At 39.2% G+C, this 15,863-nt stretch overlaps 1 protein-coding gene across 1 annotated transcript; it reads left to right on the forward strand.

Annotated features, from left to right (window-relative positions):
• Positions 1–1,184: 1,184 nt before the first annotated feature.
• LOC135082019 (phenoloxidase subunit 1-like) lies at positions 1,185–9,852 on the forward strand. Its single transcript, XM_063976768.1, has 14 exons — positions 1,185–1,254; positions 1,959–2,083; positions 2,715–2,907; positions 3,462–3,564; positions 3,843–3,963; positions 4,256–4,458; positions 5,020–5,148; positions 5,473–5,596; positions 5,881–6,045; positions 7,192–7,320; positions 7,453–7,631; positions 8,055–8,200; positions 8,875–9,110; positions 9,586–9,852. The coding sequence occupies exons 2-14, from the start codon at positions 1,967–1,969 to the stop codon at positions 9,796–9,798; spliced, it is 2,058 nt and encodes a 685-aa protein (XP_063832838.1). The 5' UTR covers positions 1,185–1,254; positions 1,959–1,966; the 3' UTR covers positions 9,799–9,852.
• The last annotated feature ends 6,011 nt before the right edge of the window (positions 9,853–15,863 follow it).

Below are 15,863 nucleotides of genomic sequence, written 5' to 3' on the forward strand. Positions count from 1 at the left end.
AAGTATTGTTCAAAGACAACACCAAAGCGTTATTATTTAAGGCCTTGGGTAGGTAGGTATATAGGTACTTAGTTGGATAACATCTTGACATGTCCGCAGCAAGTTGTCAAACTTTACCAGGTAGCAAAGTGCCATGCAGTCGCTGCAGTTCTTGAGCGCATAATTATAGGCTTTGTACCTAAACGTTTGAAAATAACATGTCACATGTAAAAGTTAAGTCTGTAATTTTAACCTTCATTTGTGACAACAATGATTAAATATTTGTTACGAAACGAAACAGTTTGCTATAATATGTAATTCAATATCGTCTGTAAAAATCTGCCTTAATTTTCCTGGTCATGTAGTGAGACTACATGAGCAGGAAAATTAAGGCAGATTTTTCTCTACGTTATGGTGTTCTATCAACCTACCACTTACCCTGCTTATGCGAGTGTCCCTCCCACCACACTCCCACTTTTAACCCCTTAAAGCACGCTATGGGCTATAAAGCAGTAGGGAAAATTATTCATAATATTTAACATTCTAATAAAAGTCAGAATGAAGTACTTAACTGTCGACCTTGAATATTTTAACAACTGGCTAGTTTACATTACCTACGTAGCTCAAGAATTTAAAATAAGTAGCTTAAGTCGATCGATATAGGCGCGGTGGTTAAGGACTAGACTGTAATGCCAGAGGTTGAGGGTTCGATCCCTTACAATAGTGAAACTTGCTCAATACTATTGACATTAAGCTATTTTAAGAATACACATAGAAAACGGCAAAACAGCATACCAAAATAATGTCAATAGTTATGGCTCTGTGGTTAATTACAAGAGTGCAAGAAATGCCAGGGGTTCGTGGGTTCCCGTGCATTATAGAAATAAATATTCAATTGTTTATCTGCCTATTTTAATATGACTGGTTTCTGTCTGAAAAATGTTACTAAGTAATGTAATGGCAGGAAGGAACCTCGGAGTATGCTTACAATTATACCGGAAAAATGACCAAGGCTAATATCATAACATCCATGTAGCTAGGTACAACATAAGCTAGGTACCTAGTTACTCCCTAAATATCTGTTTCATTATCTACCACCATTCCCAAATTATCATCAACAACAGATATTCGCATGCACACGGAGCCTGCACACGCTCCCGGGAGCCGTATAAAGGCGCGGGATCTTCTCCCGGCAGCACAGTCGAGCCGTGATCAACACGGCTTGCTAACAACTTCCAAGTTTTTAGTTTTATTTCTTACCGGCGAAGACTTTGGGTGAGTGTTCTTTTCTTTATTTTTCTACTCCTTTTCAGTTTCTATTACTTTATTTCGCTGATCAGAGAGATAGCGATCCTGGGAAGTGATCTATGTACAGTCAACCTCAAATAGTTCGTGACGCCCAAAGTAGCCAAAAAGTTCGCAACACGTCTTGTAATCAACTTTTTGGCCACTTTGTGTGTCTATACCTACAGTTAGCGACAAATAGTTCATGACCTATTATGTACTACATAATGATAGATTCGTCCAGAAGATGCCTCTTAATAGCTAAGTACCTAGGTACTTTTGTTTCTGATATGAATTCAGGAAAACAAAACAATCGCGTTCCTGACCTTTAGAGGAACTTATAGCATTTTCATGGAAATAATAATTGTTTTTAAAAGTAATTTCAGTTTTGGGATGCCTGATTTTATTGGTGATTGTTTCAAATATTAATACTTAGGTAGGTCACGATGATGCCGCAAAATACAGGGCGTCGTTACTTTGCTACGAGTACTTACACGAACTAACAAATTGAAATTCAGTTTTCATTCTCATGAATGTGTAAATACGTAAGGTACGCACGCTACGGTTTTTTCTAATTAATTTCGCTAATTAAGTAGTGTTAGTGTATTTCAAGGTTTCTTTAATTTTAATCCTAAGATACTCGTAGTCTCATATTCATTTTTATTTTATAAACATGTTCAATTTCCATGTTCCAGTCGTCAAAATGGCAGACGCAGAAGCCAAAAAGAACCTTCTGCTGTTCTTCGACCGGCCCACGGAGCCCTGCTTCATGCAGAAGGGCGACGACAAGTCTGTCTTCCAGCTGCCCGAGCATTACTACGTAAGTTATACAGCCTTTTGTGTCTAAGATACTTGTGTTTGAATGCCGTCGGCTTCTAGTCCAACTACCTATTCTATGATTATCAAGTTTTCTAAGCCAACTGTATGTAAGAGTAACTCAAATCAACGAGCAAATCTCCAAAGTCCTTTATGTTCATACTTTTAGCCTAGGCGCAGACCACCGATTTTTAGTTGGCCGATACTTAGTTGGGCCCGATTTTAATTTGTATGAAGAATCGTCCGATACCAAATCGGTGTAATGTGCGCACTTTCATACATCTCCGTACTGATTAACAGCCCGATCCAACTATCGGTCAATTAAAAGTTGGTGATCTGCGCCGGTGAACTTAGGTACTATGTGTAAAATGATAAATCAATCAGTCCTAACGGACGCGCGACACGCTCTGATTAACAAAGTGATAACACGGGATTCACTGGGCTCTCTGTTAGGTTACTTACAAGTCTTACAACCGCCCAAAACAAAGCCTAAGATCGGGAGAAATAGAGACAGATTGTGAGACCTATGATGGACTTTCGTCAAAGACACGACCTTCAGTAGGTACCTAATGAAGAAAACGACGACGACGAATAAACACAAGGTAGATATTAATTGACTAATTTGTACATTCCAGCCGGACAAATACAGGGCGTTGAGCACGACGCTATCTGATCGCTTCGGGACCGACGACGCTAGAGTGGTGCCGGTGGCGAACATCGGGCTGCCAGACCTGAGCGTGCCCATGCAGCTGCCTTACAATGAGCAGTTCTCGCTCTTCATCCAGAAGCACAGGGAGATGGCTGGCAACCTCATCGATACCTTCGTTGGTAAGATCTGGTACCGATGGTCCAGTCACTCTTCATTTTTTGCCCGTTTATGTTCATCATGGTAAGATCCACATAGAGACAGCGTTGGTTAAGTCAGTTTGTATATAAACCAATTTTATTCGATAAATTACACTTCAAATTAAAGATCTTTGATAATGAAGATCTCGAACTCAAGTTCATAGTCATAGCCATCGCTTCTAGACCTAGTACATAGATACCTACATACAGTATAGATTAAAAGGTAAAATCCACTGTCAACGCTAAACATATCACTGTGGACATCGCAGTAGCGGGTAAAACGACCGTTAAGTGGTGATATTGAATTAAACACTCCTTGTTTTCCTTTTACCCCACTGTCATTAATATAATTAATTAGAAATTAATTACATTACAACGTTGGCAATCGTACCAGCATGATCAAGTTTAGAATTTAGGTTATGAGGCGTTGCTCGCTGCTTCTTAACATTTGGTTGCATGATCTTGTCTTCAGCTAACTGTATGGTTATCAAGCAAAGGTGGAATCAGTCTTTAATCAAAACCTTCATCGTTTTCAGGTATGCGCAACGTAGAGGACCTGACGTCACTGTGCACATACTGCCAGCTCCGCATCAACCCTTACATGTTCAACTACTGCTTGTCTGTCGCACTTCTGCACAGGTAAAATTATTTGTCTACTAACAACTTACTAGTTTAAAAAACTTTTCCCCGAGACAAACATGACCTTCACTGGTTGGATTTTTATTGGCGGTCAAGCTGTAGATCCTGGCTACACAGGAGTTGCAGCGGTGAGAACGAGAGGTGGGAATAAGTAGTCTCGTACTAAAAACTTCAATGTCAACGCCAAGTTGAAGATGGAAGAACTTCATAAAGATAATTATGCTCCTATAACAATCTTATCAATCAGACTGTGATGCAAAATCTTTTTTAATTTCCAGAGATGACACCAAGGGCTTCAACGTACCCACTTTGGTCCAAACCTTCCCAGACAAGTTCATGGACCCCAAGGTGTTCCGCAAAGCTAGGGAGGTCTCCAACGTCGTGACCACAGGCAGCAGGGTACGTTGATAAAAAATCTTTTAAAATCATCAGTAAAGTCAGTCAAAGAGTTTTACAGTTAACGACCTGATGATGTCTTAGTCCATTTTGCTATACAAAAACTATATAGGTACGGCCCGCCCGCGTCTTCGTACGCGTGGACCCCGTTTTACCCCCTTAAGCCTTTGCCACACAAGAAGGAAGAGATAGTCCATACCTTAGAGACGCTTCCATAGGTAATGGCACTACGAGTATCATCATAATTTTTTCACTTTGGCAACTGTTTAAAAATTGTCATACCTATCTTCTTTAGATGCCAGTGGAGATTCCGACGAACCTAACAGCCTCTGAGCTGGAGCCCGAGCAGCGCGTGGCGTACTTCCGCGAGGACATCGGCGTCAACCTGCACCACTGGCACTGGCATCTGGTGTACCCGTTTGAGACCGACTTCGCCATCGTCAACAAGGACAGGAGGGGAGAACTCCTGTACTACATGCACCAGCAGATCATTGCCAGGTAGGTTAGAGAGACAATTTGCGACAACGCATTTTGACTCAGACTGTCTTGAAAGCAGTTTCTTTTAAAAAGAAGAATAATAGATACTAGATACCTACATTTGGATAGAACACACTTTATTGTACACCACACAAGACAAGAAAAGAAAAGAAAGAAATACACAAAAGAGAAAGCACAATTTTGTTAGTCTCATCGCTATAAACCGATCTCTTTTCCCGACACCCTAGAGGACTGTTTTTTAGAGTGACTATCACCCGTATTCACAAATGATGCTTGAATAAGTGACGCAGCAAATCGAACGCACAGCGTTGAATAGTGCTCTGTGATTGGTTTGCGTGTGACCCTGTGCGTCCACGCGCACTGCGAAACCTCATACCTAGTACCTAATGTTTGTGAATACGGGCGTAAGAATCGAATTATGTAGGTACTTACTTGTTTTGCTCATTTTAAAGGGAGAAACACTATGTTTTGAAGCACCAATATTGTCTGTTCGTGCCAATCTATTCGTGAGATCTTCATTATTGTGCCAAATATTCACCGAAAGTATTATTTTCTTTACAGATACACATCGGAGCGTTTCTGTAACGGTCTGGGCCGCGTGGTGCGGTACACCAACTTCAGGGCCCCCATCGAAGAGGCTTACTTCCCCAAACTGGATTCCCAAGTCGCCAGCCGCGCTTGGCCTCCAAGGTGAGTTCACGCAATGGTCATGTTAGAACAGCTTTCAAAGCATAGCTTGGTTAAAAGCCAGTTTTGATCGGGTTTATTTGAAATATTACGAGTTTTGTGAGATCATCATACCAGACCAGACCTTCACTGGTTGGGTTTTTATCGGCGGTCAAGCTGTAGATCCTGGCTACACAGGAGTTGCAGTGGTGTGAACGAGAGTTGGGAATAGTCCCGGTCAACATGGGGAGTGTAGGCCAAATCCCTCCAAATTCTTTATTGCCTCTTGCGCAAACTAAATGACCTGATGATGACGATAAGATCCTACTTCTAAATTACTTCCCACAGGTTCGCAGGTTCGGTTCTCCGCGACCTGGACCGGCCCGTGGACCGCATCAGGATCGAGGTGTCGGAGCTGGAGAGATGGAGGGACCGCGTGCTCCAGGCCATCGAGGAGAATGCCGTCATCGTCGTACGTAGACATAATTTGTGTTTAAATAGTATACCGTGTGATAAAACATCGCGTAGACCGCGTAGTAAGCTGTCACAGTGCAGATCCTGGCTACACAGGAGTTGCAGCGGTGGGAACGAGAGGTAGGAATAGTCCCAAACGCGTAGCAAGGAGTCAAGCATATTTTTTCAACCGAATCAGCGATTACTCCATGAAAGTCTTGGTACCTTATTTGGAACTGTAGTTCTTCTCGTCTTACTTTCTATTCTTGAATTATTTAATAATCACATTTTGTTTTCCGCCAGTCTGGCAACCGCAAAGTGCCTCTTACGGAGGAGACCGGTATCGACGTGCTGGGCAACCTCATGGAGTCTTCCATCCTCAGCCCCAACCGTGGCTATTACGGGGACCTGCACAACATGGGCCACGTCATCTGCTCGTACGCTCACGACCCCGACCATCGGCACTTGGTAACACTCTCACTTATTACAAACATAGATTAATTTACTTGAAAATTGTTACAAATGAGTAACTCTCTGTTTTCTACTTCTGTAAGTTTTGCACAAGATACAATGCTTGATCCTAGAGTTCTTGGCAACAGGCAGAAACTATGCGATTTATTTAGGCGTTTATTTCGTTCCTAGCAAAGGATTAATTAACACTGCTTTTTACTTTATCCCTAGCAAAAATAGCCACTGGTCTGGTCTTTATATAAATGTCGCAGTCGGATTGTATAACCCGCCGTTTTACATTACCACTAGGCATTTTACATTACAGCTCTGTTTTGTAATACGGCGGTTCAACGTTTAGGCGGATTGTCATTGCGATACGTTCTTCAATACGGTGGCCCACGATTGTAGGGTGACCATACTTACAAAATAAAACAATGTTAAATAAATTTTAATAAGACAGATTTTAAGAATTATTACCTTCGTTACTGTATAAATAATATATTTGGCTTCAGTATTTTTTTTTACTTATTTATAAATCACAAGGGATAGCCATCTAAAAAAAAGTAACTCAAAACAATTAGACTTTTCTAAACATTTTAAGAATTAATTAGATATTTGGCTTTAGTCTTTTTTAGACACTAAAAATGATCAAAGGGAACAGGTAACTCAAAACAATAAAGTTTTAGTCATTTTTTCTGGGTTATTTTTCTTTAAGATAAAATTATCTTCACCGGCCAAAGCCATGATTTCATATTTTTACACTAATAATGTTGTGTAGGATTCCGTCGAAGACCAGAATCCATAGCCACTTTGTCCGGCAGCGCCATGGTATTGAAAATAGGAACTAAAAACTGTCAAAGCGGCGGGTAATGAATGACACGCTGTTTTACATTACGGCTAGCCGTATTGAAGAACGTTTGGCGCCGAATACATTCCGGCGGATTTTCATTCAGCCGTATTTAATCCGGCTAAACGTTAATCCGCCGTATTACAAAACAGAGCTGTAATGCAAAATGCCTAGCTGTAATGTAAAACGGCGGATTATACAATCTGACTGCGACATAAACACTAGGCCCAATGGTCAGCAATGTATTCTATTCATCATTGATTTTTAGCTCAATATAAAATACTGTTTGGTGTACTAATGGTTGTTTGGTCTTCCAGGAGCAATACGGCGTGATGGGCGACTCCACCACCGCCATGCGAGACCCGTTCTTCTACCGCTGGCACGCATTCGTCGACGATGTCTTCGACCTGCATAAGACCAAGCTGCCCAAGTACGGGAATGACAGGGTACGTTACACCATGTTTCTACAACATGTTTCTGTATTAATTTATCATCAAAGATCATGTGGCATCTTGACCTTATCTAGAAGGTCTTTTCTTCATCCATTCCTTTAGTAACTTGGTATTGTTGTTTTCTAGCTGGACTTCCCCGGAATCCGCGTATCTTCCATCAGCGTTGAGGGCCCTGCCGGTAGCAACACCTTCGGCACTCAATGGGAGCAGAGCATGGTAGACCTGGCCAGAGGACTTGACTTCACCCCAAGAGGCAGCGTGCTGGCTAAGTTCACTCATCTTCAGCACGACGAGTTCACTTATGTGTAAGTAATGTTATTCAGCTGGTCTTATTATTATTCAAGTTTACAAAACTTTCAACTTCTAGCCAGTGTGTCTAGGCCAAATTCTCCATTTGCCTATGATAAAGAAGAAAGTGACGCTAACCAGCTAATGATGATGATAGATCTTTCAAGTTTTAGTTGTAATGCTAGGTTTGGAAAGACAGCATCAAAATCAGTTTGTGATAAATTCCTTGTTCCTTATATCGCGCTTCTGCTCAGTAGAGACAGTGCCTGCATTAGCATTAGAAATAAAGAAAGTAAGAAAGAATAAATATTTATTAGATGATGTTGACGATAAAGCTTTCAGATTTTATTAGTAAGTGTTAAATCCTAGGCTTGGAAAGACCGCAACGTTATCAGTTTGTGATAGATCCTTGCAAATGTTTTATTCTTCTTCCATTGCAGCATCGAGGTGAACAACACCAGCGGAGCGGCCGCCATGGGCATGTTCCGCATCTTCCTGGCGCCGGTCAACGACGAGAGCGGACAGCCTCTCCGCTTCGAGGAGCAGAGGAGACTCTTCATCGAGCTCGACAAGTTCTCGCAGCCGCGTGAGTATGCCGCAACCTTTGTGTCTTTATCCAAGGCTGTGATGCATGTCTTCACAGATGAAATCAATGAGGGCTATGGTTTTAGCGCTCACCAGTTAGCGCCACTGTAGAGTAAGGTCCTGTCACTTGCTAGTAGCGAAGACAGTGGCGCCAACTTGTGAGCGCTAAAGTGGTAGGAGGACTATCGCATTTGCACTCATCAAGATGGCGCCACTGTAGAGTAAGGTCCTGTCAATCGCCAGGGGTGCCAACTGTTAAGTATAAAAACGATATTGGAATTTGGAAACTCTTTGGAATATAGGTAGGTACCCTAAACGAAGGTGACTCACTAAAACTGTCTAACTACCTACCCCATATCTAACGGGACCTCAAAATTCTCCCTTACTTGATGTCATTTTCTGTCTCAAATCTCAATGTTATCAACACATTAATTCCTTTAATTATTTTTCAAACATACAAACCTTGAGTAATTATTTTAGTGCTTCGACAGAAACCTTAAGGAAATCATGAGGATACGCCTAAAGCCGTTCTACCTCGTCATCATGACTAATCGTATTAAGGGTTCGCTAAATATCTATTACATCGGATCCTCAAAATGGGCTTGTCGGTAAAAATGAAATAACGAATAATCAATTGAAAAAACAATGTAATGACTTACCTCGTCATCTTTCCAGTGAACGCCGGCAACAACACCATCCGCCGCAACAGCGTTGACTCCTCCGTCACTATCCCGTACGAGCGGACCTTCATGGACCAGACCGCTCGCCCTGGAGACCCGGGCTCCGCCGCTGCTGCCGAGTTCGACTTCTGTGGATGCGGATGGCCGCACCACATGCTCATCCCCAAGGGAACACCCCAAGGCTTCCCCATGGTGCTCTTCGTGATGGTGTCTAACTGGAATGATGACCGCGTAAGTTATATTTATAGCAAAAGCCTCTCCTCTTTCACTCTCTTGGTTTATGGGTAACTTCTTTCAAAGCAAGGAAAATTTTGAAGAGTGTTCTATCCCACTGTTGCTTTGCTACCCAGGTATCAAACCAGTAAAGTCAGATTTTTTTATGTAGAACAAAGCAGGTATTTGACATACTGCAATCATACCTGATATTAAATGAGATGCAGTCTAGGATGTTATGTACCTGCCCTGTAAATGCCTGTAGTTCGGAAAGAAAGCAGCAGGCAGTGAATTCCAGTCTCTAGGTGCTTGCGTTAAATAAAAGAGTTAACGAAGCGCTTAGTGCGAGCTGGTGGAATATCGACAATATAGGGATGGTACGATAACCTGCGTCTGGTTCCCCGGTGATGGAAGGGGGCTGGTGGAATAGTCTGTCTCTAACATCACACTTTCTGGAGCCCAAATAGATATTTACATAATCATTAATTTCCAGGTTGAGCAAGACACGGTGGGCACCTGCAATGACGCAGCTTCGTACTGCGGCATCCGCGACCGAAAGTATCCGGACAAGCGCGCCATGGGCTTCCCCTTCGACCGGCCTCCCCAAGAATCCACCCTGAGTGACTTCTTACGCCCCAACATGTCCATCAGACAGTGCACTGTCAAGTTCACGGACGCTACAAGGATCAGGCAGCAGCGCCGGTAGGTCAAATTGGGGGTGGGACTGGCAATGACGAAGATTGGAAGTTTTGAACATGGGCTATATTATGAGACGATTGTAAGGATGACAGCACATCTAGTTCAACTCTGTGGCATCTTATGTACATTAATTATGGTAGTAATTGCCCTAAAAATTGTGACTTCCTGTAATTATGATCAGTTCTATTTTGCATTTCATTAAAAAAAAATATAGGCTGATGTTCTGTCGTCTGTACATATTAATTGTAACTTTTATATGTAAAGAGAGCTCATTGTTTGTGTTTTTGATGATCTTGTAAACTAATGATTCGATTAGGTATGTTTCAAAATTCTTTGTCAGTCCCTTTAAAAACGAAATTGGCTTTGTTTCAAAATTATTGACATGCTTTGTGATAAATGTGTTCATTAAAAATAACTAAAATACTTTACCAGTAGCAAAATGTTACAATATTTTAACTGATATTAACCTACGTCTTCATCACGATTGCTCACAACTAAAGGTTTCATTTACTTTCCTAAAATACACTCTAAAAGTTGTATCAGATTGAAGGCACATAGAGACAAACGTTTCATTTTATTTTTACGCGACTGCTTCAGAAGGAGAGTTATTTAATGTACACTAATATTAGCTTTAGACGAAGACAAAAGTAAAGTTTAGTAGACTAGAAGACACCCCTATAGACAATAATAATAGTAGAAGACACCCCCATGGACAGTAGTAACAGTATAAGACACCCTCATAGACAGTAGTAACAGTAGAAGACACCCTCATAGACAATAGTAACAGTGGAAGACACCCTCATAGACAATAGTAACAGGGGCTATTGTCGCAGGGTCGCCGCGGGGCCCACCGCCCGAGTCCGGCGCTGTGGCTGCCAAGATAATTACTCTGCGGCTGACGTAGACGCACTCATTCGAAAGCCTTACTATTACGATACACAAACTAAACGCCCTTTGTTGTAAGAATAATATTAGCTAAACTTCATCAATGAAACGTAAGCTACCTATTATGAAAATTTTTATTTGATTCAGGGTCTTTTTGGTCGGACTTTTTCCATTAAGGTTTCCATTAATACTAAGAAAAACTTAATCAAATGCAGATACCTTCCTATGTCATCGTAGCTTTGTAATTTTCACTTTTATGTTGTTCCTTAAAATGTGTAAGGCTTTAGATATTCCTATCATCTTATTTCTTTGTGATTGTCTTTGTACTTTTCAAAATCTCTGTGGTTTTAATGTTTGTAAACGTATTGCATGCATTTTAATTATGTCTGTGCTTTTTTTACTATCAAATTATTAATTTACTATGTTACACTAAACATTGTTACTGGTAAAACCGAACTTGGCGTTGTATACTGGACTCCGAATGTTACTTTATTTAAGCTTACATAATAAGTAGGTATATAATAATTAGTTTGTATGTAGGCTAAGCAAATGGGTCATTAAATTAAGTTTCTCTGTAAATATGTACAAATTGTTAGTAGTCTACGATTCCTAAGACTGAATAAAATTAGCCTTTCAACAATAATGTGGTTTTACTTTATTTTATGTTTGTTCATGAAATACTTTTTCTACAAAACACAAGAAGAATAGCGTCCATCGAGCGTAATTAAAGCATAGTTGAGGACTTCAGCGCAAAAGTGGCCTAACCCACAATTTTTCATATTCGTACTTATCTATTGCAATTTATTCAAAAGCTAATTTTTGATGCTAAAGCGGCCTATCCCTAGTTTCACCCTTAGTTAAGAGATGGCGTTGTAAAAATTCTTTTTGCGCGCATTGTTTTTCCCTACGAAGCAGTGTAAAAGTGGCCTAACCGAGTTTAGGCTCCATATTAGATGTTAAGCTTAAGCTTAGGCCACTTTTGCGCTGACGACGGCTTCAATTATTCTAGCGCTCAAATAAACTAATAGTAAGTAGCATAACAGATGTAATAAACCTAAAGTCAAGACCTGAAATTGAATCTGACCAGCTCCGGGTCTTGATGGTGCAGTCCAATCATGGATAAGCTGAGATGTAGTCACTTGAGACATATTAAATTGTGTTATTTTTCTTATTGAATTCAATACATAACTTGTACCTACTAGTAAGAATTCCTAACCTTAGCATTGCTTTTTACGGAAATTGTTAGGAAATACAGAACCAGAGACAAGAATAACTTTATCTGAGAAACTCTCACTTGATTACTTTTAGAACCTGTTTGGGAGATCCTGAAAAAGCTAGTTAACAAACAAGGTTAGGGATAGGGAAGTTATTGTACTGTGTTTAGACTTTGCTAAGTCATTTCTCTTTGTTTGAGACGAACCTTTTTTCCCAATACTTATCGAAAAAACATCAATAAAATTGTACCTATTAATGTAAGCAACCAATAATCCAGAAGAAATGAAAAATGAAGAAAGAATAGAAGCAGAATAATTTTGATTTTGAAGCAGAGTCCTAATGCTTATTGGGGCCCACGCAATATTATGAATTTACGAGTATTTAATGACACTAAAGTAAGTAAATTGAATTAAACTAACTTTTTTCCAATTAAAATATTGACTCAAGTTTGTCCGTTCATTGTTCACTAACACAAGTACCTAAGTACGTAATTTTAAAAAAAATGGAATAGGATTACAACGACTCTAATTTGGATTACAGACAAAAAGCCAATCTAAGTTAGTTTTTAGCTCGTAGATGACGTAGTTTTCCATAGTTGTGTTATGCAAATTGTATAAAATTGTATAAATTTGTATACAAAATAAAATAAAAAATAAAATAAATAAACTAAAATCACAGTCTGAAATTGCGTGCTATGCGAGCTAAGTTAAACTACCCAATGCATCGGCTGCTCTTGGGCTTGGGCCAGTTTCACTGGTTCGCTACCTCTGAAACTAAGCTCAAATACCGATTCTGACTCATTGATTGATTCAAGACTGCTGTAAAAATGATTTTTTTCTATAAAATTATCACTTTTACAGGATTTTTACGGCAACAAAATCTTTTTAAAACTGTAAATAAGATATTTTTACCCTCCCAACGTTTCAACTCGATGATTATTTTTTTACAACAAATAATAAAATAAGTATTATTCAACCTCTTTGTAATATCGCGTGCCTGCAAAGGGTGCAGAACAACATATTGAGGAATATTGCGAATGCCCTGTGGTTCACGAGGAATGATGAAATACAAGAGTGCTTGAACATTGAAACCACAGAAATAGAGCGCTATAAAAAACTGCACATCGAACGTCTTAATCATCACCCCAATCCACTCGCCTATGGATTACTGGAGAATGACAGCGTGGTTAAAAGGCTAAAAAGAAACCACGTAATTTAAGAAGACAGCTTAGGCCTAGGCCAGCTGCTCTTTATAATAAAAAGACACTCAACAAATCTGATTATATTGATTTGATTCTGATTGCAGAAATCATCAACACAAAAAGAAATCAACCTCTTTGATTGCCAGTTTTTTTTAAATTTGAATAAGGCAGGCATAAATACGGCCAGCTATTTAGTGGCCGACATTATAAAATGACAAGATGGTAGGTAATTTGAATTTGGAACGGCAAAAAAACAAGAAAATAAAATTAAATACTCGTGCGGTCTGCACTAATGTAGCAAGTGTCAAGTTAATTGTATTATTCTACAGTTTAAGTTTATTTTATTGTAATGATCGTAATTATAATGATGAATTACTTTGACATTTATGACGAATGAGATTACCTTGAATTCCATTACGAAGTCATGTTGCACTGGTTGGTTGTACACTCGTAAGATCACTAAAACTTAAAGGTAAAAACCATTATTGACATCAATATTCGGATTTACACACGTTATTTTTATAAAATTAACATTAAATTGATGACTACAGTATACACTTTGCCGCCAAGAACTTCATAATAAATTGTCTCTTTCTTCCTATTTACGTTCCAAATTGTTCATAAGTCACTTCACATATCACTAATCAACCCAATTTTAATTTTACGATAAATACATGAAATCAGATAGACCGTGTTTTCCGTTCAACTACCCGCCACATTTTTTTAAAATTAGAAGTTTTACGACCCGCCACGGGCCGCCACAGAAATGTCCACAGATTAGATAGAGCAGGCGGTTAGACCTATGTCCAAGGGAATACTTTTATAAATCCTAATGATGTTGGAACAATCTTTTGGTTATCTAAAGTTAGTGGCGTAAATAATGATGATCATCGTAGAAAACATCTTTCAGTTTTTTTGTAAAATCAGCACGTATGAAGTAATTAAGTACCTACTCGTACTTCTTTCAGAATTTTTCGGTGTATGATTTCCTCATAGGTTCAGATTCAACCCATTTATTGTCCCGAACCAATGGTAGGGTTAATACTGGGACGTGTAAAAGTGCTTTTTAAAAGCCTATTTGCAAAAATAAATGAGTTTTATGACCCTGGAAAAAAACACTCGTTAAGTTTGTACGTATTTTCTCAATTAACACCTTTGCTGCGGCAGTAACTTTCTAATACTTTCCATTCCTTCGGTACAAGGTCATTAAACCTGGTATTAAAACTTACATTGTGGCGGCACAAGGCTTAAAGACCTTGTAATATTTAAGATATATTAATTTTATTTTTGGCTTCATGTTAATAGATATTGTGTTTTTTTTTCTTTGAATATTAATAATAATGCATTTATTGACATACATCTGAAGGCGTTCGTGAATAACTTGTTTAGTATAAAAATTATAGCTATATTCAAAATACAAGGCTTATGCACCCTGTGCCGCACTGAAGTAGGGAAGTCTGGTGGGTATTCTAGGGATGTGAAATACAAATATCGATAGTTTAAATTAAGACTTAATAAAATTTTTAAAAAGTAACAAACAAAGATGTTGTAATAATTTAGTCTAAATATTTTACAAATAAGATATACGTGCATAAATACTTAAATAAGCTACATATACAGAAAACATATTATTTAAGAACATTTAGTTACAACTTCAAATGTTTGTCACGAAAAACATTATTTAAATTAGCAATAAATCGTGTAGCAAATTAAATTATAATCAATTTGCAGTTTTGATTTTGTTTGTTTCTCTTGACGCCATGTCGACATGTGCGTTTCTTACGAATGCGAGGCAACACTGGCTGCACGTAGCTAGCGTGGGGTGCGGTACCAGGTGCGCAGGGTACAAGGTGCTTCGACCTGGTTTCGCATTGTGAAGACATTTTATTAATTCCGTGCGGTACCAGGTCTAAAAACCTGGTATTAAGGTAGGTACATCATTGGATTCTATTTTAAGAATACATCATAGATATATATTCATCACTTTCCTACACCGGACCCAATTGAAGTTATGCCTTACGCACGACAAGGAAGACTATAATTTTCTTAGCCGCACGGTAAGCGAGACGTACACAAGGTCTATAGACCTGGTTTCGCACTCAACGTGTTAAAAGAAACATTTTTGTACTTATCTTAAGGGTTTTCACTATAAGACAATAACTAAATTATTTATTTTAGTTATAAGTTCACACAGACAGAGACGTAAGAGATCCGTGTTTTATAAAATGTACTGAACTTTACACGATGTTGATGTCATAGTTATTTATTTTACAAATAGGTACATTGCAATTTGTGGTTTTCAATGAAACATTGTATGACAGTGTTGATAAGGTAAGGAAGTAGGTACCTATCTACCATATTATCGATCAACTAAAGTAAACATTGTAATTTGTAACTATTATTTCACCAACACCATACAATGTAAAAACCCATAGGAAACCACAAAACCGTGTAATCAACTATGAAAGTATTCCTAGTTATTGTGGTGCACACGGGGCTTTTTGCACCCGGGGTTGATGGAGTATAAATGCGCAGGACAACGCTGAACTTCCACAGTCTAGCCGTGATCAACACCGCTTGATATTAAAGTTTTTTTAGTTTGGATTCCTGGATTAGTTTTGGGGTAAGTGTTTTCTTTATAACCCTACCGAGTTAACTGCGCACCTAGCAGCCGTGATGTCACATCGCCGCTCTGGTATGGACGGGGCGAATGCTGGGAGCTGGGAGGTGTGCGGGTTAGTGCAAGGGAGAGTCGTATTCCAGCGAGATGC

Source organism: Ostrinia nubilalis, chromosome 21, assembly GCF_963855985.1.
Source record: "Ostrinia nubilalis chromosome 21, ilOstNubi1.1, whole genome shotgun sequence".
NCBI classification, from domain to species: Eukaryota; Metazoa; Arthropoda; class Insecta; order Lepidoptera; family Crambidae; genus Ostrinia; species Ostrinia nubilalis.